General features: G+C 50.6%; 2 protein-coding genes across 8 annotated transcripts; both read right to left on the bottom strand.

The window, feature by feature from the left end:
- Positions 1 to 1,570: 1,570 nt before the first annotated feature.
- On the bottom strand, positions 1,571 to 6,072 carry Mrpl12 (mitochondrial ribosomal protein L12). The gene is given in 5 exon segments (NM_001029900.1): positions 1,571 to 2,418; positions 2,520 to 2,657; positions 4,789 to 4,875; positions 5,104 to 5,290; positions 5,774 to 6,072. Coding segments are annotated over 5 exon segments (828 nt in total). The 3' UTR covers positions 1,571 to 2,301.
- A 571-nt stretch (positions 6,073 to 6,643) lies between these two features.
- Hgs (hepatocyte growth factor-regulated tyrosine kinase substrate) lies at positions 6,644 to 24,465 on the bottom strand. 7 transcript variants are annotated; one of them, XM_087573950.1, is made up of 22 exons: positions 23,689 to 24,465; positions 23,055 to 23,139; positions 22,511 to 22,586; positions 22,043 to 22,135; positions 20,486 to 20,609; positions 19,038 to 19,090; positions 17,579 to 17,647; positions 16,701 to 16,825; positions 13,247 to 13,325; positions 13,067 to 13,165; positions 12,849 to 12,944; positions 12,192 to 12,230; positions 11,967 to 12,110; positions 11,830 to 11,889; positions 11,268 to 11,478; positions 10,809 to 10,981; positions 10,596 to 10,736; positions 10,344 to 10,518; positions 7,952 to 8,085; positions 7,755 to 7,874; positions 7,518 to 7,604; positions 6,644 to 7,236 (listed from the first exon to the last, which is right to left on the bottom strand). In XM_087573950.1, the coding sequence occupies exons 4-22, from the start codon at positions 22,130 to 22,132 to the stop codon at positions 7,126 to 7,128; spliced, it is 2,130 nt and encodes a 709-aa protein (XP_087430076.1). In that variant the 5' UTR covers positions 22,133 to 22,135; positions 22,511 to 22,586; positions 23,055 to 23,139; positions 23,689 to 24,465; the 3' UTR covers positions 6,644 to 7,125.
- Between the last annotated feature and the right edge of the window lie 51 nt (positions 24,466 to 24,516).

Genomic DNA, 24,516 nt, shown 5'->3' with positions numbered 1-24,516 from the left:
CACAGGAACAAAGCTATGCCCAATTCTTTCTAGTCTGATTTGGTCCAAATCCAATAGCAGCCTAATTATGTGATCAGGATGGAGGTGACCAGGCTACAGATGTATACATATGTAGCCGGGGTTTGGGGATTTAGCTCAGTGGTAGGGCGCTTGCCTAGCAAGTGCGAGGCCCTGAGTTCAGTCCCCAGCTCCGAAAAAAAAGAAAAGAAAAAAACCATATGTAGCCTACCCTTCCTTGAGACAGCTGGAAACCATTACTGACCAGAAACCTCTCAGTCCATGGGGTAAAGCTTACAAGGTACAGGACAAGGACAAGCCCCAACTGGAAAATGTAGGCCAGGAGTTAAGGATTTGTTTATCTTTAAGGCAGGATCTAGCACGTTTATGGCTTAGATTGGCCTTAAACTGTTGGGAAGGCAAACCTTTAACACATATGCAGTATTCTAGAAGCAACACGTAATCTGTAACAGGTACAGAAAGGCTGGGATGGCCAGAAACACCAAGGGGTTTGCGTTAGTCAGGGAGGTACCTTATCCAAGCTAAGGCCCAGAGGTGTTTTTCTTGCAGTGCTTGGAAAGGTGCTCAGAGCTTATAAGTACCAGGTAAGAGTTTTACTACCAATCAGCCCAACCATATACCTGGGTCTATAGCTGCCTTCAGATCTCCTAAGTGCATGGTCCAGAATCACTGGTGTGAGGTTAACTTAACGACCAAGGAGTTCAGTGTCTGAACGGTGTCCACGGTCACCCCCCACCTTTGCACATCTGTTCTCAAGCTCAGAAAACATGAGCCCAGCATTGATTAGACTCTGGCCTGGGCTGAGATGGTACTCAGAGCAGACGTGAGTTTTTCATGACATAGGACAGGTCCAAACTGGGATTCTTGAGCTCATTCACATGTCGCAGGTGGTAGCAGGACCTGGCAAGTCATACCTAGGCTTCCTGGTAGTCACCTTTGTGGAGACAGCCCTGAAGTGCTGCTGGACAATCATTAACCAAACAGTGTGGCCATTAGCAATCCCCAAGGCAGAGTCCAGTAGTTCAGTCAGGGAAGCTGGAGTTTCCTAGTTCAGTAGTATGGAGTGGACTGGCTCACAGCTGGGTGAGCTGCCAATTGCAAGGCAGTCCTCACAAGGCAACACTGCCCTCTTCTGCTCTCTTACAGGAACTGCAGAAGTTCTTCCAACAGAAAAACCAATGCCAGAGGGTACCTTCTGTTCAGACACTGAACATTTGGGTCTTGATTAAAAACCAGCTGAAGATTCAGACACTGAACATTTGGGTTTTGGTTTAAAACCATCTGAAGAAACTTGTTCCTCTCCTAGGCTCTGCTCAGAGCTCTAGGAACAAAAATACCTACCCCACACTCCACCTTGGGGGCAACCAGACCAGGCGTGGTCAGGGTCTAAGGCCTGCATGCACAAGCCTCTTCTGCCACCTTGCCCCAGCCCCAAGTCCTCCAGAACTCCCATTTTGTAAGTTTAAGTGTGTGTATCGCCCATGGACAATCACCTTGTCTTGAGTCAACAGCTCGGCCTCTACCCAGCCCAGCCAGGCTCTGCTGGACCCAAGGCTGTCTTGGTAGGTTGGGCCAGTATCACACTGTCACTTCTAAAACTTCAAGTACATGTTGGGCAGTGCTGACACACAGGAGGCAGAGCAGGTGGATCCGATTCAAAGCCAGACAAAGTTCCAGGACAGCCAGAGCTACATATAGAAACCCTGTCTTCAACAAAGGAACACAATCCCTCCAAGTATCTAATTGGAAACTCCCCATCCGAACCTCAAGATACAACCCCTCCCCTACACCCAGCTCCATATATGCTGTGTCTGGGTGGACACAGCCTATTATGGGGTACCAGAGATTAGCTACCCCACCCCAACAATGGGAGGTGATGTATGGCTGCAGACCCCAAGCATGAACAACAGGGAGGCATTCAGGGGCAAAGAGCCTGGGTGAGGTTCAGGACATACACAGGCCTCAAGGTGGTCCTTTATACTCCAAGCCCTGGGGACACAGACCACTCACTGAACACACCCGGCCTGAATAGTATATTTTCTCAGTAGCCACCAGAGGGTGTCTTCACTTGAGTTCCCAAGGCAATCTCTTGAGAGTTCTGCAAAGGTTGTCACTGCCCCACCCCATCACAGTAGGTCCATGTTGTCTCTCTCTCAGGAGACCTCCGTCACTAGCGTCAGTAGCTGTTGCTCACACTGTACCGCACCGCCTGGGAGTGAAGCGGGTGAGCAGCTTGGCCTGGATCCCAGGGACTCTAGTCCATAAGTCCTTGGAGCAGTGCTGTCACTCCAGAACCACAGTGCCACCCACTGCCTCCAAGGCTGCCTTGATCTTCTCTGCCTCAGCTTTGGCGACGTTAGCTTTGATTTCCTGGGGCAGGGACTCCACCAGCTTCTTGGCCTAAAAGAGACAGCAGTCAGAACCTGGGGCACTTACATAAACATGCCCAGGTAAGAAAGTAGCCTCTGGCACCATCTGGGAAGGCTGAGGTGGGGCCCTACCTGCACAAGGTTTATGCCCTGAACGTAGTTCTTGATCTCCTTGATCAGCTTCACTTTGTCCACAGGCTTCGCTTCCGTCAGGCGCACCGTGAAGTGTGTCTGCTCTTTCTGCTTAGGGAGGTCTTCTTCCTCGGCCGCCTTAGGGGTGGAGACAAAGATAAGGTGGGGAAGGAGGGGTGAGGCTGCCCCACCAGGACCTGCAGGTAGGACCCAAGCATAACCTGAGCTTTACCTGCACAAAGCTATACCGGGAAGACCATTCACAGGACCACGACCTGAGACAAACCTCGCTCTGTGCCTTTTACTACCATCCCACCCCACCCCACCCTACCCCACCCCATGCACTTTTAGAGTTTTTTTTGTTTTTTTTTTTTTTTTGGAGCTGGGGACCAAACCCAGGGCCTTGCGCTTCCTAGGCAAGCGCTCTACCACTGAGCTAAATCCCCATCCCCTAGAGTTTTTAAGACAGAGCTACGCTGTGTAGCCCCTGAATATCCTAGAACTTGCTCTGTAGATCAGACTGGTTCCACTCAGCCTCCAGAGTCTTGGGATTAAAGGTCTGCACCACCTCTGCCAGACTCACTTTACATCTCTTAAAGCCAGTAACTAACGGGCTTGGGTGGACAGACGTTCATCAAGTTTATCGTGCAAGTTTAAGGACCCGAGGTGGATGCCGGGAGCCCATGAGAATGAAATGAGGCACCCAGCACTGAGAAGGTGGACACAAGATATCAAGGGCCCACTGGCTACCCAGCCTAGCCTTACCAACAAGTTCCAGGCCAAGGGAAAGACCATGTCTCAAAACAAGGTTAAGTGGGAGATTTCCACATGCACACACAGACAAGCATGTACAGGTAACAAGCAACTGGAACTTATGAGGCAAGGAGAACAAGAAATGCTTTGCAGATAATAAATGGTTATGGAAAAATCAGGACTATCCCTTAGGCAACAAAGCCAATAATAATAACAATAATAACAACAAAACAACAACAACAATACAACCTTTGATGGTGGTGGTGGAGATGGGACAGTTTCTTTGCACAACAGCTCTAGCTGACCTTGGGCTCACTCTGTAGACCAGGCTGGCCTCAAACATGCTCACCTGCCTCCTGAGTGCTGGGATTTGAAGGCGCACGCTACCAAACCAGGCTTGGCTATGTGACAGCTATTTTAGCCTTATTCCTGCAAGATGACGTACAGTGGGACAGGTGGGCCCATGGTGCTCTTAATTGATGCAGAGACCTTGTGGCCCCAGCTTTGAGCCCCACCATCAGAGACACAACTGGATTGGGCCTGTATCCTGATACTATATGATCTTTTGCAAAAGCACTCTGGCTTAGGGAACGAACCCTACCCTTGTTTCAAAAGTTCAGTGTGGGCTAAAGAAATGGCACTAAGTAAGGAACCCAAGTTCAATTCCCAGCACTCATGTCAGGCTGGTAACAACAGCCTTCAACTCCAGTCGAGGGACCTGACACTCTTCTGACCTCTTTAAGTTCCCAACATACATGTGGCTCGCGCACAAACCTCTTGTCTCTAAGCAGGGTTTCACTGCACTGTCCTGGAAAGCCCAGAATTCAGAGATGTGCCTGCCTCTACCTCCCAAGTGCTGAGATTAAAAGTGGATGCTGCTTTGCCCCACTCAGATTTTAAATATTGCTTGGAAACCCTCTGATAGCCAGATCTTTTTGAGACATGACTTGCTTTCTCTCCCTCATCACCTTCAAGTTTCAGTCAACATTGTTACCTTGTGGAGGCCTTCCTCAAAATTCCAAGCCTCTACCCAATTTAAGCTGCTTCCCTAGTCCCTGCCAACTGAAAACAGTGCCTTGCAGCGGAGGCCGGCACTCTCCCACAACATCTCTGTAGTCTCCTTCCTTTTCATAGTACTTATGACACTGTGCTGTTTGAGGTAACCCCTCCTCTATTCAGATCACTGTGTTTCCCGCCAGTGTAGTTCTGGCGGAAGGAAAGCTTACAGACAGGTGGTTGATCCCCAGAACCCACGTGGAAAGAGGGAACGCCTGAACGTTGCCCTTTGACCCTGCTACTCATGTACACCCACGCACATATAATAATACACATCAATGAACAAAGATCTTGAATGCCTTCAGCGGAAAAGCTCCCAGAACTGTTGCAGGGGAGCCCACAGCGGGGACACACTAATTACAGCTGTAGACTCAAGCAGGAACAAGAGAAATACATCAGATGTTGAGGCTGGCAGTTAACTGAGCACACAGAAGTGGGTCTTCTTGTGGCCGAGGCTCACCTCAGGGGCTGGTGCTGCAGCAGGGACGGCACCAGGCACCATGCCACCCATTGGCATAAGGCCGACATCCTGGATCTTCAATGTTTTCTGTAGGATAGAGGAGAGGTCTCAGTGGCTGCTTGTCCCACCCCTATATGTACTTACTAATGGAGGTTCAAGCCTGTTTGGCTCTACCACCTAGCAAAGTATATTTGATAAATCACCAGACTCCCAAACCACGCCCAGAAGACACAGGGACCTCTGACCCTTATTTGGTAAAAATTCAAATGGAAGGCAGGGTCGTTAGTCCTGGTCTGTGCCGATCTCTCCCAATACCTTCAGGAGTTCATTGAGGTCTGAGATCTCCAGGAGCGTAAGACTGGCAATGTCTTGGACCAGCTGCTGGATCTTGGGGGGATACTCCTTGGGAGCATTATCCAGGGGTGCACCGGCGAGTGCTTCACTCCTTCGGTGGCTGCTGCTTCTCAATTGCCGCGCCACACAGACACCGGGCATCTGTTGCCTACCCATGCAAACAGCCGTTAGACCCGAGAAGACCGGAGACGCGGGAGACTCGAGGGCACAAGATCCATGTGCTCAGTCCTCCACCACTGGGGCCAGAATCCACAAGCTGGGGCTCAGGGACCTGAAAAAGCTTCCCTACATTTCCCAAAGGGTCTCAGGATCCTACGATTATGCTTGCAATTCTGCTCAGAACAGCAGGCTTCTGGCTGAATGAAATACATCAGCCTGGCGGGTGCACAGTGTTGCACCAAGCATTCCAAAGCACGGGGCTCGGGCTATGCTACCGTCCACTGCGATAGGTCTCAGCGGCGGGAAGCCGGGGACGACAGGTACCTGCACCCAAGGTCGCCCAGGCCGAGCCGCCCTCTCCACGCCCCGCAGGCTGGGCCGCGGAAAGTGGCGAGGCGCCCGTCACCCCTTCCCTCCGAACCTACTTCCTGCCCGCCGCCCCGACAACGGCGCTCTATACCCACCGCTATACCTGACAAGGCGGAGCGCTGATCCCCCGAGTCCAAGCCGCGGCCCCCACAGGCGGCTAGCCGCCGCCGCCGCCGGCAGCATAGCTCCGCAAGCGGGAAGGTCACACGCGGCTCTGAGCGGAAGCGACGCTCTATCCGGGAGGAGGCGAGCTGGACGGGCCGCTCTAGCCACCAGGCCTTGGCGGCCAGGGCGACTTGGTTGGCTTCTGATATTACGCACTAGGCGGCGCGACGCGCAGACGCAGTCTGGGCCCGGAAATAGTACTGGGTCGGCGCTTTCTCCTGCAGCCCTCCGCGGCATTCCTTTGTCTCGCAAGGGTAATGAGTAGGCGACCGCATATCTACGGAATTCTCTGCGTAGCCCCTTGAATTTACCACAGTGGTCCTAAAAATTAGCAACCTAAGGAGTCCAGTACTCCAAGCCTGAGAGAAGGACTCGATCCATTGTTCTAGATGCCTGGAATCCTTCCAAGTGGAGAGCTTTTCACTGGGCGGAGCCGCCACCTCTGCTTTGAGTGCATACTAAGGCAGGCGCTTAGCCCGGAAAGAAAGGGCAAATTTTCAACGTCTTCACCAGAAGTCAGGTTAAAATCTATTTTCCAGAATGAGAGCTAAAACCATAAGCAATGGTTTGGACCCAGTACTGCACTAAAGGGTAATCCTGTGAGCAGTTGGGCTGCAGAAGCCCGCGTTTGCACCCTGTCACAACTGCCTGGTGATACATCCTGCACCAGTCAGTGCAAAGTCTCTACCAGGAAGGAGATTATTAAAAGTCCAAGGCTTCCCAACCAGTACCCACGAAACTCCACAACAGATGCGGACTATTAAAGTGCTGGTCCAATACAGCCTGATGCCCAATCAATCAATCATGAGAATTTTGAAATACATTTTATTTTCACTGTTCTGCACTGGAGAGATGACATCCAAGGAGTAGGGGAGACAGAGATGCCTGAAACTTCTACCCTTGCTGTGCATGGGTCACATCGTTCTTCTGGGTACCAGGGCCATGCCTGGACACCACACAGTTCACATCGGACTCTGGGCCAGGCTAACCATCCCCACAGCAGTCACCTCTGGCAGGCCCCGACACAGCTGGGCATTCTCCAGAAAAGGTCCTACTTGTCCTGCAGAGTCCCAGTCCCGGGAAGGTCGGACTGCATCAGGACCAAAGCAGGGAACCAGTGACAGGAGCCAGACCACTGAGGACAGGGAGGAGGGCCAAGGGTGAAGGCCCACCCCTTGCTCACAGAAGGGACACTACAGGGCAGTAATGGGAGGAAATGGCTAGTTAGACATATAAGTGGTTTCTGGAGAACTGTAGTGTTACTCTGGATGGTGAGCGCCAGACTCAAGGTCAGTCGAAGGAGATGAGCTGGGTCTCATTGCCCTGTGCTGGCGGTCCCTGTGTAGGTGGCGGTTGGGCCACAGGGGGCTGCTGCTGGGGAGGGCCAGTGCTGGGTGCCATCTGCAGAGAAAGAACAGGGAGGCTCGTCACTGCTCACTACCCCTCCTCTCAAATAAAAACTTTGCCTAGAACAAGCTTCACCTTAGCACAGGATAGAAATCAAGTTGTTACCAACACTGCAATGGCATTGTGAGCTCTTGTAAACCTGTCTGTCTCCTACTGAATATGGACGTAGTATGTGTACATACGTGCATTGGATATGGATTTATGTGTACATATGTGCATTGAAGGCACATCGTCATTCTGTCTGCTGAGCCCCTGGCCGGCTGGGAGAGGCTCACCTGCTGGTACATGGGCTGCTGCCCTGTGATGTAGGGCTGCTGGGCTGGCAGAGACGCATCCTGGCCTGGAAGGGTGGTCATGAGATTCTGTGGGAAGTAAGATGGAGCCCAACACTGAGTAATCTGTGACCAGACAGAAACAGACCCTCCTGGCTGGAAGAAAGCAAAGTGAGAGCCAGGAGGAGAGGACCTGTCTGTGACACCCCTCCATGCCCAGAAAAGACTAGGTCTCTTTACCTGCATGTTGTATGGCTGGTAGCCCATGGACATTGGCTGGCTCCCCATGTAGCCAATGTTGCTGGTCTGTGGAGGCTGGGAGATGGCTGGGAGGCTCTGTGGGGCCTGAGAAGCCACATTCTACGGAAGGAAGGGGGTGAGGTGAGGGAACAGGTGAAGGCTGGGTGCAGATGAGGGGGGAGACGTTGCCCACATACCTGGTAGCCTGGGGTTGGAGTAGGCTGGTACGAGGAGTAGGCAGGGTTGGTGGTGGGCCCGGCCTGGGCCTGAGGGGCTGCCTGTGCCCCAGGGGCACCTGCTGGGTACATGTAGGCGCTGACCATGCTGGGATCTGTGACAAAAAAGATGAGCTGGCTCAGCTCAGAAATGACAAGAGTAGGAAGAGAACACTCTCTCCTGGGTTTCTCCTTTTGTTGTGACTTTCAAAACCAAGTATATATTTCACATCCTCATAAAAGAAAAGTAAAGCCAGTGTGTGTGCATGGGGGTGGGTGGGTTTAGGTCCCATGGGGAAAAAAAATGAGCCAAATTCTTTTTGTTTTCATAATGCTAGGGGTTGAGCCCAAGGTTTTACACATGCTGGGCAAGTGCTCTACCTGAGTTACAGCCCCACCCTTCAAGCTGTCTTGAAACAAGTAGTAGTCGACCGAAGGGAAAGAGTTATGGAGAGTTGACACTGGTACTTTCTGAAGCCCATACTTGGAGTTTCACAACTGAGACAACAGGAACCGAGACAAACACCCCTGTTCTACAGTGGCCCAGGCTAACACTTCAGAAAAGTCTATGTATGACAGAAAATGAAGGGGTTGAGGATTTAGCTCAGTGGTAGAGCGCTTGCCTAGGAAGCGCAAGGCCCTGGGTTCGGTCCCCAGCTCCGAAAAAAAAGAACCAAAAAAAAAAAAAAAAAAAAGAAAATGAAGAAACACACCAGGGATAATGAAGGCCACCTAAGCTGTTAGAATGAGAAACGAGGGAACCTAGTTTGCATATCACACATACAAGGTCCTCAGTAACCTACAAGCTATAAATACACCCTAAGAGCCCAAGCCTTATGTCTTGATTGGAGTCCTCCTGCCTCAACTTCTCAAGTGTTGGGAATACAGGATGCACACCACCATGTCCATTCTGATATTTTGCCTTCTAATGACTATCTATCCCTGCAGAGAGGAAGCGGGGCTCCCAGAGAACCAAAGAATGAACGAAGCAGGCCGAGTACCAAGCTGACCTGATCAAGTTGACAAGCCAGTCAAGGTGACACAAGCACTCACGTGGATTACACCGATAATGTATTAAAAGCAGCAGAAAGAGGGACAGAGACAGCTCAGCAGTTATGACAGCTAAGTCCTCTTATTGAGACTCACGTTCAGGTCTCAGTTCCCAAGTCAGGTGGCTCAGGCTCCTGTAATTATAGTTCCAAGGGATCCAACCACCTTGTCTGGCCCCTGAAAACTCTGACACTCAACACACATTACTAAAAAAATAAAGCTTGTCCAGGCATGCTACTGTATACCTTTAATTCCAGCACACAGGAGGCAGAAGCAGGTGGAACACTGAGTTTTTGTTTAGCCAGGGCTACATAGTGAAACCCTATCTCAGGAAATAAACAAGACAATCTTTAAACAAAAAAACTCAGGGACTGGAAAAATACCTTAGTAGTTAACAGTACTTTTTGCTCTTGTAGAGGATGCAGATGATGCCAGAACCCATATGGTGGTTCACAATCATCTGAAACTCCAGTTTCAAGGCATCCAAAGCCTCTTCTGGCCTCTGTGGGCAGAGCCCAGCAACACCCATGGTGCACAGATGCACATAAGCAAAACCAAACTGCTGGGAGATTTTGGTGCATGCCTTTAATCCTCGCCCGCAGGAGACACAGGCAGCTGAATCTCTGAGTCTGAGGACAGGCTGGTCTACAGAGTGAGTTCTAGGCCAGCTGAGCTACACAGAGAAGCCCGGTGTCAGAAATCTAAAGTCAACAGCAGTGACTTTTTTTTCCTCTGAATAAAATGTTCCACAGAGCACAGCTACAGCTGACAGGGCAGAGGGAGGACGACAGCACTAACCATCAGGAAGAAGGGGCAGGAGTCTGTGCCAAGACACCTGCAGTCTTAAGGTCCTTTCTAAGTGACACCTGTTGATGATGGGAACAGATGAGAAGCCCGCTGAGCCCACCTTAGCCACACACAGTGTGGCCAACGTTAGGACAATGGTCATGAGGTATTCAAGCCCGTGCACTATAGGCACAAAACAGAACGGGAAATGTTTAGAAGAGAAAAAGGTAGGCCAGGCTGGCTGACAGTCCTAAGGGGATTTTCTGAAGCACAGACATCTTCACTGGGGCAGTGATGATAACCTGCCCTATGCAGTGGCTCCTATCTGTGAACACATCCTGACTTTAGGAAATGCACTATGGGTAAAGGGATTTTACCTGACCCTCACCCTAGAAGACAGTAAGAAATGTGTGTGTGCACGCATGTGAGAACATATGTTTCTATATGGACGGAAAACAACAATTCTGGAAAAACATTCACTTAGAAAATTTGGGAAATTCTTTATATCATTCTATCTTTTGTAAACTGGCAAGGTTACCTGCTGTGGTGCCAGGCATGCTGGGGTAGGGGCCAGTGGCTGGGGCTGGCTGGCTCATATACACACCATGCATCGGAGAGCCCTCTACTGAGCCTGCTGGGCTAAAGGTGCCAGGAAAGCTGGTTGGGCCTGAGGGCTGGTAGAGTACACCCCCAGCTGTGGGCATAGCCTGGAGCTAGAGACAAAAAAGAACCAACAGTCAGAGGGGTGTCTTTGGCCTACGATGGGCAAGGCGGGGTGGGCAGCACCTGCCTGGGCATAAGGCAAGGGGAAGGCAGGCATCTGGGCACGCATCTGGACAGTCTGCTTCTGTTGCTCCAGGCGCATCTGCCGTTCCTTCTCCTGTTCCTGCAGACGCTGGATAGCTAGCTGTCTCTGCACCTCCAGATACTCCTAAGCGAAGGAGAGGCGGTGGTCAGGTGAGCCTGGGCCTCCCCTGCCCACATGCCAGGTCAGGCGCCATACCTGCTTCTTTTGTCTCATGATCTCCAGCTTCTGTGCCAGCTGGATCTGACGTTGACGCTCCGCCTCCTCAGCTGCCCGGCGCAGCTTCTCCCTGTGCTCTTCACGCAGGGCACTCAGGGCCCCTCGGGCATCACGTATCTGTGCCAGCTTGTCCTGAAGCCCCTCGTAGTACACTGTATAGAGAACAGGGCAGTTCAGACCTCTCACAGGCTGAGAGCCTAGGTGATGTGGGTTTCTGTTCTCCTTGGGTAAAGCTGTTGGCCCTGGGGCTGGAGACAGAAAGGAGCAGAACAGGCCCCACCAATGGGACCACCTCCCACCAGCACTCTGTGGAGGACTCAGGAGGCTCAATGGAGTACAGGCAAAGAATCCTGGATGTCACAGGGCCCCGGGAATAATTAGTTGGAGCCCTTCGTGGAGCTGAGAGACCCTCGGAGGGGGGGGGCACGTGGCACCTACGCCTGCGCTCATCCAGCCGGTTGAGCAGCTCGAGCAGCTGTGGGTGTGTGCTATTGATGGACTGGAAGAGGGACAGCACAGCCGAGTCATTGGTGATACTGCGGCCCCTCATGTGGTTGCTCTTCATGCGGTTGACAAAAGTGCTGACTGCATTCTGCAGGGCCTTGAGGAACTGCTCGTGGCTCTCCTCCGACTCCCCGTTCTGGTACTGCTGGAGACAGAGTGGGTAGCTGAACACCACAACAGGGTGAATGCTGGCTTAGAAAGCATCCTTGCAAAAGTGCTAGGCTAGATGAGCGCTGCCCAGTGTCAGGAGCATAGCATGGGCACATGACCCGGCCCTTCATGCTAGACACGTGACATACCTGGTCTGCACACAAAGCACAGAGCAATGCTCTCATCCACTCATGACTGGGTATGACCAACAGACACCTCAACAGTTGAGGGACAAGGAGGGCCTCCTACGAGCCGCTGTAGAACACTAAGGCCCACATAGCAGCTGGAGACTGGAGACTCCTTACTCTGACACACATCCCCAACCAGGATAGGAGGCACAGCTTACCTCACTAAAGGGGCCACTGCAGGAAGTTATGGGCTGAGAGTCTGTCTCTGGAAGAGGGGCCTGGAAGATATTGGGGGATCAGAGGGTCTTCATACCTGGTATGAAGGGACAGTGGAGAGTGCAGAGGAGCCTCTCACCTCTACCATGCTGTTGGGGGCTGTATGTCCTTCTCCGGGCTGGGCAGCTGGCTCGGTCAGGGGCACAGGTGCAGATGGTGTGGGGCTCTTCCGAGCTTCTTCCTGTTTCTTCTCCCAGTAGTTCCGGTTGAGGTATCTTGCAAGCTGTGAAGCAAAAAAGGAGGGGATGAGGAGCCACTGGTATGGGCCAGGAAGCAGGAGAACAGCACTGAGGCTGCTACTCACCTCAGGGTCGATGTCCTCAGCCAGAGGTGCTGATGAGTTCTGGGGAGACAACATTGAGTCTGAGGAGCCACAGATGAAGTGATGTGGTCCCGAGCACTCTTTCAGGCAGGGACCCCAATGGCACCAAATGACAGCAGATCGCAGGGCTGGCCAACGCTCCAGCATCTGTCTGGCACCTGCCAGCCCTTTCCTTCACAAGGCCTCTGTGGCAGGCATCCACCTCCCTTTGGCTATACAGTCTTAAGAACCTGGATTACGGGGCTATCATGTACCGCCAGAATCTGACCAGGCTAGCAAGACTCCAGGACGGGCGGTGCCAATACTGCACGAACACTGTGTTTAGCTCTAGTGTGAGCCCTGCTAAAAATCTAGGGAGGAGGGAAGAGTTTCGTCCACCAGCAGGTGCCAGGGCTGTTTCTAGCTCCAGGTCCCATCTACAGGCCTGGATATGGAAGAATGGATACCCCTAAGACCAGGCCTGTAATACTTATGTGCAAGCAAGTATGGAAGTTCTAGGTGAAGAAAAGCTTAAAGCATCTCCGTGACAGGGGGATGCCATTCTTGGCATCTCAGTCTACCACAACGAAGTCCCGAACCAAAAGGATCCTTCTGGTGATCCCCGGGAAACGTGAAGTCAGCTTGGCTGACGAGGCTTACCACAGGCGAGGAGTACAGGCTACCAGCTGGGGGTGCAGAGGAAGCCAAGGGCGCAGGCTCTGACTTTGGATGCGCTGTGTATGTTGACTTCTGTCTCTGAGGAACAGAATTAGAGGTGCATGTGGCACAGCCTAAGGAGCCGAGCCTCCACACAGCTCTGATGCCATGCACCTAGAGCCCTCCTTCAGCGGGGACATTCACCGGGCCCCATGGCTCACCATCCTTTCCTTCTCCTCAGCCTCTGACTGTGATAGGGCCAGCGCCAGCTGTAGCTCCTCCTCTTCCTGCAGCGCTGTCTCATCCCGCTTTGGGGGCAGCTGAGGACAGACAGGGTAGAGTGAAAAGAGCCCTCAGGAAGAGACGAAAAGGTATTTGAGGGACTAGAAGGAACCTTGTACCTGAGACTGCTGTGACAGGGGGCTGGTCAGGTACTCTGGGGGCAGCTCAGTGGTAGAGGCAGCTTTCCCTTCTGCCTTCCTGCAGGCAGAATGAGACACTGTAAGCAACCATGCACTGACACTACCCGCCCGGGATCTGCTCACACATCTCCACAGACTGCCAGTGAAGGCCCTCCAGAGAATGGCAGAAGGGACCCTGACCCCTCAGCCAGCTGCAGAACTCGAATGGCTCACTTGGCCTAAGAGAGTCCCTCTCCTGGCTGGGTTGAGCAGGGGCCTTTCTATACCTACACATTGCCTGCTGTGCCTGCTATGAACAGCAATGGGCCTTCCCCTCAGAAGATGCCAGAAAGGGCAGTGTTTTAGTTAGGGCTTACTGCTATGAACAGACACTGTGAACTAGGCAGTTCTTATAAGGACGACATTTAATTGGGGCTGGCCTCAGAGGTTCAGTTCATTACCATCAAGGCAGGAGCATGGCAGCATCCAGGCAGGCATGGTGTAGGAGGAGCTAAGAGTTAAGCATCTTCAGTTGAAGACTGCTAGCAGAACACTGGCTCCCAGGGAGCTAGAATGAAGGTCTCAAAGGCCACACCCAGTAACACACCCACTCCAACAATACTACACTTCCTCATAGTCCCACTCCCTGCCCTCACAGGCTTGTTCAAATACATGAGTCTATGGGGGCCACACATAGCCACAGCAGAATAAAAAATACATTTAGTCCAACTTCTAAAGCCCCCATAGTCTACAGCACTCTCAATGTTTGAAGTCCAAAGTTCAGTGTCTCTTCTGAGATTCAACTAATCTCCAAAGCAAGACAGGAAACCAGCTGGGCAAACTCCAAACTCTGCATCTCCATGTCTGATGTCAAAGCGGTCTTCAGATTTCCAACTGCTTCTTCATCTTTGTTGACTCCAACAAACTTCTTTCTCCAGGGCTGGTTCCACTCCATCAGTAGTTTTCCTCAACAGATAGCCCACAGCTCCAACATCTTGGGGTGTTCAAGGCAACATCAATGTTACAGCTTCTTGTTTCAGTTCTGGGATCCATACATGATCTTCTGGGCTCCTCCAGCTCCGTCCTCTGTAGCTCTCTAAGGTCAAGGTGATCCACTCCACTGCCGCTGTTTTTCTTAGTGATCATCCCATGGTACTGGCATCTCCGATACGCTGGGGTCTTCTGCTGCTATTAGCTTCACCAGTAGCTTCTCACAGGCTCTCTACCTGGTGCCAAACCTCAACTCCTTTGCACGAGCCCTTTCAGTCCTAGCTCTTCAGTCAACCGCAACTGAGGCTGCACCTTCACCAATGGCCTTCCTTGGCCTCTCACAGCGCCAAGTCTCGGCTGTTCTTCATGACCCCTTCATGCCTTCAAAATCAGTACCTCCTGGGTCACTCTTACACATTACCAAGTACAGCTGCAGCACAAGGTACAACCTTGGCTATCTCTGGAACACAGCTTCTTTGTGCTCTTAGAAAAACTTCCCAGAAGACTTTCTCAGTGATGCTGATCTCTTCTTATCACCACTAACTTCTTAGCTCCAGCTAATCAGAATCAACTGTCCCAGTAGTAGTCTCCTTCTCCTCTTGACTATAAAGCCAGAGACACATGGCCAAAGCTGCCGAATTCTGCTGCTTGGAACATGGACCCCTTGCTCTATTTCATTATCACCAGCTTCCTCTTTTCCAACTCCTTCACTGCCTAAGCTCCGCTGTCCTGGATCTTGCTCTGTAGATTGACCTTGAACTCAGAGATCTGCTTGCTTATCTCCTGGGATTAAAGGTGTGTACCACTTTGTCTGGATTTAAGCTTTTCTTCACCTCGAACTTGCTCTGTCTCAGTCTAGCCTTGAACTCAGAGATCTGCTTGGCTTTAATTTCTTGGGATTTAAAGTGTACACTACCATGCCTGGATCTAAATTTTGCTAGGAGGATCTTGCTCCAAAGTCACTACTCCCTTAATTCAAGTTAACATCCTTGAGCACAGGATTCAGCTTCACTTCACTTCCTGGTGCCCCTTAATACTCGAACCATATATATATTTTTTCTTTTTTCTTTTTTTCGGAGTTGGGGACCGAATCCTTTTTCAGTTTGCTATACTTGTTTAAAATGCTCTTCATGAGACTTAACCAGAGAACAAAATCTATGAAGGGCGTTTCTGTGACTTCCTTTGTCAATGCAATTAATCTGAGTCACTTCACCTTAGACTCATGCAGTCTCTTCAGACAAGAGCAAAAAGTAGCCACATTCTTCACCAAAATACCATAAAAATAGTCACTAGGCCACATATTGAAATTCTCCACTGAAACCTGTTGGTCTAGGTCCTCATAATTCAAACCACTCTCAGTAACAAATTCCTACGAGGTTAGTCCGTTAAGTCCCATTTAAAGCATGACCTAGGCAACTCTTAGAAGAACAACATTTAATTGGGGCTGGATTCAGAGGTCCAGTCCATTATCATCAAGGTGGGAACATGGAAGTGTCCAGGCAGGCATGGTGCAGGAGGAGCTGAGAGTTCTACATCTTTATCTGAAGGCTGCTAGCAGAATACTGGCTTCAGGCAAATAGGATGAGGGTCCCAAAGCCTACACCCACAGTGACACACCTCCTAATGGTGCAGCTCCCTGGGCCGAGCACACACAAACATCACAGGCAGTGAGACCCAGGCAGCCAGGGCTGTTCTAGAGTTTGATATCTAGATCAGAGATTTTTCCACAAAGTATGGCTGAGGGCCACATGTATAACACAGAATTAGGATTTCAACTTACACATGCTCTTTTCTAAGGAAAAACCATGCTTTAACCACAGTTGGTGATGTGGACACAGGAAGACAAACCATAGTTGAAACATCCAAGAGAAGGGCTTGGAGATGTGTTCTCATATATACAAGTAAACACACAGCTTTGCACTACACTTGGTTTTTGCAGATAGGGTTTCTCTGTATAGCCCTGGCTCTCTGGGCCTGGCTTTGTAGATCAGGCTGGTCTTGAACTCAGAGATCCACCTGCCTCTGCATCTGCAGTGCTGGGATTACAGGTGTGTACCACCATACTCAGCTTGTAAACTTCAATTCCAATCCAAACTACAGGAAGTGTGGACAAGGTCTCAAGTCCCAGAATTTGAAAAGCTAAGTCAGAAGATTGAAGCCCAAGCAAGAGCCTATCTAAACAAAACAATTCAAAGCCAGTGATTGGCCCAGGGCAGTCACAGCTACTGTGCAGCCACACCCTGCCCACCCTTTCTAGAGTGTGGCCATGTAACCCTGCCCATCCTGTCTGCCCTTTCCTAGAGCATGGGCCACAGCACCCTGCCCACCCTGTCCCGGAGTTTGGGGTGCTGGAGCCGCCTGTCTAGCTGCACTGGTTTGCCCTTTATCCTTTCTGACAGTGCTTTGGGAGCCCCTTTGGCCTAGTCCTGAAGCATCACAAAGTACCCATGGAGTGTACACTCACTTGTTCAGCTGCTCATAGCAGGGCTCACACACGCGCACTTCCTTCTCAATGCCGAACTTGGGGATGGTGGAGTACTTGGAGGAACACTTGCCACAAAAGATCTGCCCACACGCTCGGCAGTGATGCTGTGAGACAGAGCAGGACAGTGATATCAGCTATGACCACCCTGACTACCCGCCAGTCAGAGCTGCCCAGGCCAGTGCTATGAACAAGGGCAGGGATGGGGACGAGGAGTAGAACAGAGAGATGGGGGACTGCAGGAAACCCTATTTTAGCCACCATTTGGAGGAAAAGAAAGGAATTAGAAATAAGCAACTGGGGGTTGGGGATTTAGCTCAGTGGTAGAGTGCTTGCCTAGGAAGCGCAAGGCCCTGGGTTCGGTCCTCAGCTCCAAAAAAAAAAAAAAAAGAAAAGAAAGAAATAAGCAACTGAAAGCAGGTGCTGACTGAAGAAATGAGGGCTCCTGAACGTACGGTGAGCCCTAGTGCTGCTCAGACCCTGCAGGGGTCACATTCACAACCCTCAGAAGGGAATTAAGATGGGAAGCTGTAGGGGCTGAAGGTGGACAAACTGAGCTCCTTAGAAACAAGTTTTTACCCAATCCTAGAGTGACCTTAACTCAGCCTATGCTTGGGATGTTTAGATCCCCGAGGTGAAGCTGGGCCTTGCCCACTAGGTAAACTTCAAATGAGAATACTGACCATCATAGAGGTCAAAAACCAAGCTCCTACCCCAAACACCACAAAGTTGTGAGCTGGATTTACTTCCAAAATGACCAAGTTAGAGCAGAAAGACAGGATCACACAAAAGGAGCACCACTTTTTGTGAAGATGGCGGGCACATGGAACCAAACACCCAAGTCTCTGGGGGATACTCACCTTGCGGGTCACCACTCCAAACTGTACTCTGCACCGATGGCATTCCTCAGCATCCACCCAGTCAGGGGCCTGGGGACAACAGTCATGATCACATGACTTCCCTCCCAACTGCTCAAACACAGAACTTACCCCAAGTCCCAAATAGGAAAGGTCCCCAGAGAAGGCCCTAACGTAACTGGAGTACCTGTGCCAAGACCATCCTATGCAGTGGCCTAAACCACATGGCCCAGGGTTAAGTTGCTCCAAGGAGAAGAACCTCCTCCAAACAGACTTCTTGTCGAAGACAGAATCCTGATACTTTGCCAATTTTTTGGGTTTTTGAGACAGGGTTTAGCACCTTGCTGTGTAGCACTGACTGTCCTGTGACTCACTGTGTAGACCAGGCTGGCTTTAAGGTCACAGAGATCCAACTGCCTCTGCCTCTGAGATCCTGGGATTAAAAGTGTGCAGCACTGCCACTAGCCTAGTTTTAGAGCTGTGTAAAGAAATTTACTCTGGGTGTGCACAAGCCTTTAATCCCAGCACTTGGGAGGCAGAGGCAGAGGCGGGTGGATCTCTGTGAGCCTGGTCTATAGAGCAAGTTCCAGGACAGCCAGGGCTACACAGAGAAACCTTGTATCAATAAAACAAATAAAAATCAATCAACCAACCAAAAAACCAAAACAAATAAACAAATTCACCCCATAACTTCTTTTTCTCCCCCTTGTGGGGGGGGTTGTTATTTTCTTTTTTTTCCAAGACAGGGTGTTTCTGTGTAGCCCTGACTGTCCAGGACTTCACTTTTAGATAGGTTGGCCCAGAACACAAAGAGATCTGCCTGTCTCTGCCTGCAAGGGGCTAGGATAAAAGCATGCACCACCACCTGGTTTTAAAAAACAAACAAGGGGTTGGGGATTTAGCTCAGTGGTAGAGCGCTTGCCTAGGAAGCGCAAGGCCCTGGGTTCGGTCCCCAGCTCCGAAAAAAAAGAACTAAAACAAAACAAAACAAAACAAAACAAAAAACGATGTGCTAGAGATAAGCCCAGAGCCACATATGTGTCCTACCCCCAAACATACTTATTTTAGGCAAATGAACCAAGTAGCTAAACCCACAGGCACTATGAACACCTTTTCAACTTGACCTGGAGTTACCTGCTGCTTTTTTCGGTTTGTTTGTTTGTTTTGTTGTTGTTGTTCATTTGTTTGTTTGCTTGCTTGCTTGCTCTACTGAGTACTGTGTCTATGGCAGGCAAGAGCTTTACAATGAGCTAAATCCCCCAGGTTTCACCTCTTCTTTCTTTCAGTCCACGTCTCATTATGCACTTAACACAGGATGTTCTGGAGTTCATGACCATCCTCTTCTGGAATGCTGGGACTAAAGGCGTGAGCCCTTCCTACCAAACCCCAAACAAGAAAGAGTCCCAGGTCCTCCCTCCTCCCTCCCAAGAGCTCCTGAGCTCTTGGCTGACCCAGGACTCACTCTTTCAGCAGCAAACATGGCGTCGCTCTCCTTAAACTCAGGGAAGACATGTCCTGGGAAGAGAAGGTGAAAAGTCACTACCGGATGCCTCCCTAGTCACCACTTCTAACCCCTGACATCTGCCTCATTAGACAAAACTAGCAGGATTAGGAAAAGATACCCAGAATTCTCTGAGACCCAAGTTCAACCAAGTATTACCAGAACATCCTAATCCATGATTCCCTCTCTCTTTTTTATTTTTATTTATTTTTTTTTATTTATTTATTTATTTATTTATTTATTTTGGTTCTTTTTTTCAGAGCTGGGGACCAAACCCAGGGCCTTGCGCTTCCTAGGCAAGTGCTCTACCACTGAGCTAACTCCCCAACCCTCCTCTCTCTTTTTTATTTATTTATTTATTTATTTATTTATTTATTTATTTATTTTATGTGAGTATACTGTAGCTGTCTTCAGACACACCAGAAGAGGGCATCAGATCCCACTACAGATGGTTGTGAGCCACCATGTGGTTGCTGGGGATTGAACTCAGGACCTCTAGAAGAGCAGTCAGTGCTCTTAACCACTGAGCCGTCTCTCCAGCCCAATCCCCTCTCTTTAAACCCCGCCAGCTCTCTCTAGAGCTGCTACATCTCAAGAAATGTAGACAGGAACCTAAGAAAAGGCCTTCTGCCTCCCTGGCCTAGCCTAAAACCTGCCAGTGACACACACACACACACACACCCGCCAGCAGCAGCATTCTGGTATGGCTCTCCTCTGGCATGAGCCGCACTTCTAGCCTTGAAGCAGGTCCGGCGTACTCTGACCCTGGGGTCTGAACTGGATTAAAGGTGCCAAGGCAGCACTGGAGAGACAGCTCAGTGGGCAAGCACTAGTTACTCTTTCCAACCAACCCAGCTGATCTCTAGCACACATGGTGGCTCACAAGTGTCTGTAATTCTCATCCCAGGAAGATCCAACAACACTCTCTTCTGACCTCCAAGGTCACTAGGCATGCACACGGTCCATGAACATGTACTGCCAGCAAATCATCCACACACATTAAAACAAAACAAAATAAAAGCGGTGTCGAGGCCCTGGGGTTGCTCCTTGTGTTCAGAACTCCTGGGATCCACCCTACTGACGTGCATGGTCTTCCTTGTCTGCTCATCCTGCACTGCCCCCAGGAAACATAACACTCTCAAGTGTGCTTACCTCTACAATTAGTGTTTACTGCCTGAAATTAGTCTACAGCCTCCCTATGGGGTGGACGTGTAGAAGGCAGGAGCCTGACCTCCCTCCGAGGTTTAGGGAACTCCACCTCCTCACTCCCACTGCCAGTCACTCAGGGAGGACCAGCCGACCCTTCCTGGCCTGGATCCCTGAGGTTACCTAGCTTTGCTGTTAGAGAGACAACCTGAGGCTTCTAGTGATCACATTCTCAGCCTGGGGCTGGGGCTGTTCTAACTCACCTTCTACCTTCATGATCTGGTATGTGTCCTGGACCACCTTGTACTTGGGTTCATTCCGGAAGGCATGTGCCCAGGCCTGGATCAGGTACAAGATCTTGTTCCGAACATTAACTTCCACTTGCCTCTGTGGAGCAAGAAAGAAAGTGGGGAGGGGTACAGGAGGCTCGGGATGTCTGAGGTCTCAGACAGAAGAGCCATCGAGCAAGACCAATTGTGCTGAACAGAGACGATTAGCACAGAGGCAGGGGAGAGTTCCCAGGGCTGCCGGGCACCAGTCTAGTCACAGGAGTGACCTTCCTGGGTGTCTATGTTTGCTCATGGTCACAATTTTTAATCCTGAAAAAAAATGAGGGGACTGCCAGAGGCTACACTGCTTCACGTTCCTGATCTACAACCAGGCCTTCTTCCACACTCCAGGGGGTCCTGGGCAGTTAACACAGTTCTCTGGGGTCCACAACTAAACTCTCCAAAGGCACTAGGAAGACACTGAAGATCATGAGGCACTGCCCTGGGTCTGAGGATACAGATACTACAGATCTCCCTCCAGCCATAGTCTGAGAGCGGTAGAGAGATAACCTCTTTAGATATTTCTCCACAAGGGGTTCACGCCCTGTGAACCAAGCTCCAAGCTTGGCACTCTCTCAGGGAGGCCCTGACACATTATGTTGGGATGACAAGGGACGAAGCAGCTTCAAGGAGGGACACAAGGGCCTTATGGTGGGATTTGCGTTTCCCTCTAAGGGTTCCCCTCCAATAGAGGAGCAAACCAGCCTGGTGCATCTGCGGCACAGAGGGACACAGTCTGTCAAAACAAGAATAGGGAGTGTGCCCAACACTTTGCTCTTTTCCAGTTAGGACCTTGCAACAAACTGGCCAGGGTCTGACTCAGGATTCAAATGAGAAGAGCCTGAGACAGGTTCTGGGCAGCATGAGTTGGGGCTTCCTGTGAGACCAGACCCTGATGCTGGGTCCCATGAAATGAGGAACAGCATCGCTTTGCCGAATCCAGCTGTATCACCATCCACATCGCAATCCTTTACATGGTCCTGGGGACAATCTCACATGGATCCAGAGAGTCTTTCCTCCTCTGCTGAGGGGTGTGAATTCCACTCTCCCTGGAGCAGCTCCTTGCTCAATCATTTTGGCCTCTTGACTCTGTCACAGACGTACCTAAACTTGGACCTCCTCTGCTCAGATCTCTCCCATCCCTGAATGTGCTACTCTTCCCCAAGCTCATGGTCACACATATACTCCACAGCCATCTATGCCCACAGGCATGTAACCTACTGCCCTTAAAAGCTCAGCTACATACCCTACTTCTTAGAAGCCTTCCCCAGTCCCAAAAGAAGTGTCTTTCTCATCCTGCAGAAACAACATACGAGCCTGGAGGTGTCTCACCCAGGATTTATGACAGACTCACAATAAATGACCACTCACTCTTACCTTCACCTCCTCTACCACACCCACTGCTCCTCCTGCTGTAGCTGGCCCACAAACACATAGAAAGTTGGTACTATACCTGAATCTACCTTCTCTCATGACTCTCAGGATACCTACCTTCAGCAGCTCCTTCAGTTCTTCCATGGTCTGTTTGTTGGCCACTTCATCATGGACTGTCTGGCCACAGTTCTTTACTACAGACTCCATCACCTGAAAACCCCAAGGGAGAGAAAGATCTAGCTCGTGTTCAGGACAGGGCCCCTCCTGCTGGAAGACAGGCCTTTGAGCCCACCCAAGTTGTTAGAAACCACAAACAGCAGCTCAAAGACAGGTTACAGGCCCTGATAATATCCTATGGTCAAAGGTTACTGGCATCCCATCCCTCGGGGGTTATGGACTACAGCTAGAAGAGCAGCACTTTTGCTCCCTCTCCTGTTCCCATGACAGTGGTCAGGCTCAGTGGCCAAGCTCACAACTCTGCGTAGTGCTAGAGGACTCCACTGGTTGCTATGTGGAGGCCTGACACCGGAAGGGTAAGGATCCTTGAGTCTGAAGAGAGAAACAACGGCAACAGGCTCTAGTTACCTCCAGAGCATACAAAGCCACATGTGGGTTCTTATCATTGACCTTCTTCTTGATGGAGTTTACAGCATATTTTGCTCTGAAAAGGAAAAAAAGAGGGGGGTGGAGAAGGGGGAGTAGTAGCAGCAGAAAGAGAAAAAGAGGGAGAACCCTCAAGAAGGTGAGGGAAGCTCTTCAACATCTTTATAAATTGAGACACAGATTTTTGTAGCCCAGGCTGGACTCAAATGGAAGACTTTGGACTTCCTATCCTTCTGTCTTCACTTCCCAAGAAGCACTGGGATTACAGGCAGTGCTGTCATGCCTGGGTTATACTGTGTTGAGCATGAAATTCAAGGTCTAATACATGCTGGGCAAATTCTCTACCAACTGAAGTATATGCCCAGCCTTCCAACCACTATTTTGGTCCTTCGGTCCTCCAAAGAAATATTAATAAGATTTTCTCCAAACTGTACAGCTTTAATTGTCCCAAAATATTAAAACAGCCAGGACAGAGAACTCATGTTGTCAATTTAATCTTACAAGAGGGGTGGGCCTCCTCACTTACTGTGTGTCCCCCTGACGGATCAGGTCGCAGATCTGTAGAATGGACTCCCAGTCTGTCTCCAATAGAAGCTGGCTGGTGGCTTTGTCTAAAGAAAAGAGATGCCATCCAAAGGGTCCATTGGGATGTTCCCCAGGTGGCTCCCAAAAAGTCGACCATTTCCCTCGTTTTAAAATAGTCAATCCTCTTGAGGGGCACTGATAACCATGTAAATGGCATCCTCCCATGCAAGAATCAAATAATGTAGAAATTATGCTCGTTCCCTATCAGCTGTCACCTCAAGCTCTGAATTCACTCTGTCCCCACAGAACCTCATGAGATGGGCACCACTTTCGTCTTTTTTAAAGGTAAAGTAGGAGGCAGTGGTTGCCCTATGTCACGGCTTGCTGAGCACTTTGAAATGACACACTGCTGCTTCCCAACAGGGTCACCCCACCATTAACAAGTTCTGTCCGTGACATTACTTCTTAGCTGGGGTAATGTAATGGGGCTCCCTTGGCATGTCAAGTGTAGGGGAGTGAAACTAACCCCCAGCCCACACCTCTTCACACTCTGATCGCCTCTCTCTCTTACGAAAGTGAGCTATCCCAAGATACACCACCTTCGTGACTGATTCAACAAGTTAGTGGAGTCATACCTGAAATGCTGAACCTCCCAGAATATGAGAGGAAGGAAAACCTTTCATCTAAGATCCCCTTTGAAAACCTTAGTTCAGAAAGAAGCAAACGAGCAGCCTCTGATGGGGCCTGTTCCTGGACACCACACTTTTACTGAGAGGATGGTGCATGCACATCAAACCCATTTTTCCCTCCTAAAATTTACACTGTCCAGGAAGCTCAAACGGGATCAACAAGCACCTTCAACAATGAGAAAAAAAATGTCTTCTCAACCCCCCAGGCACTACCAGAGCCCAAGACTGGGGTTCTAAGAAGCATTCCCCAAGCGGCTCAAAAGGTTTAAGGAAGGCAGTATCGATTCCACCCTTCAAACAGGTATTGGGGTCTGAGACCCGCATGAAGCTAAGATCTGAGTCATGCACTTCATGACTCAGGACTTTGGCCCAATCGGTTCAGGACCGACGGACCCGGAGGATGAGAGGTCCATCGCGGACTCCCAAAGAGCATTCCTCACTGGAACCCCGGGACTCAGTGCACAGCCTGGGCGGCCACACCCGAGGCCCGGGAACAGTGCACTGCTCCCGAGAGGCCGACGGCCGGTATAGGTGACCGGCCCGCTCTCCTGAGACCTACGGAGGCAGCATCTGGCAGGTGCGCGAGAGAGCTGACTACGAGCTAGCGGGCGGACGCGTTACCTAGGAGACGCTCGAAGGTGCCGCTGCCTCGCCCCATGGCGACCCCACTCCGGACCGACGCCGCGGGCGCTCCCTCTTTCGGAGCTGACGCGCCCCCCAACTTCCGCTTCCGCCTTTCTTTTTCTGCTCGCGCACGCGCAATATCTCCGCGAC

This window comes from Rattus norvegicus, chromosome 10, assembly GCF_021556685.1.
Source record: "Rattus norvegicus strain SHRSP/BbbUtx chromosome 10, alternate assembly SHRSP_T2T, whole genome shotgun sequence".
Taxonomy (NCBI): Eukaryota; Metazoa; Chordata; class Mammalia; order Rodentia; family Muridae; genus Rattus; species Rattus norvegicus.
Note: the sequence above shows the minus strand (reverse complement) of the source record. Positions and strands in the feature narration are given on the sequence as shown.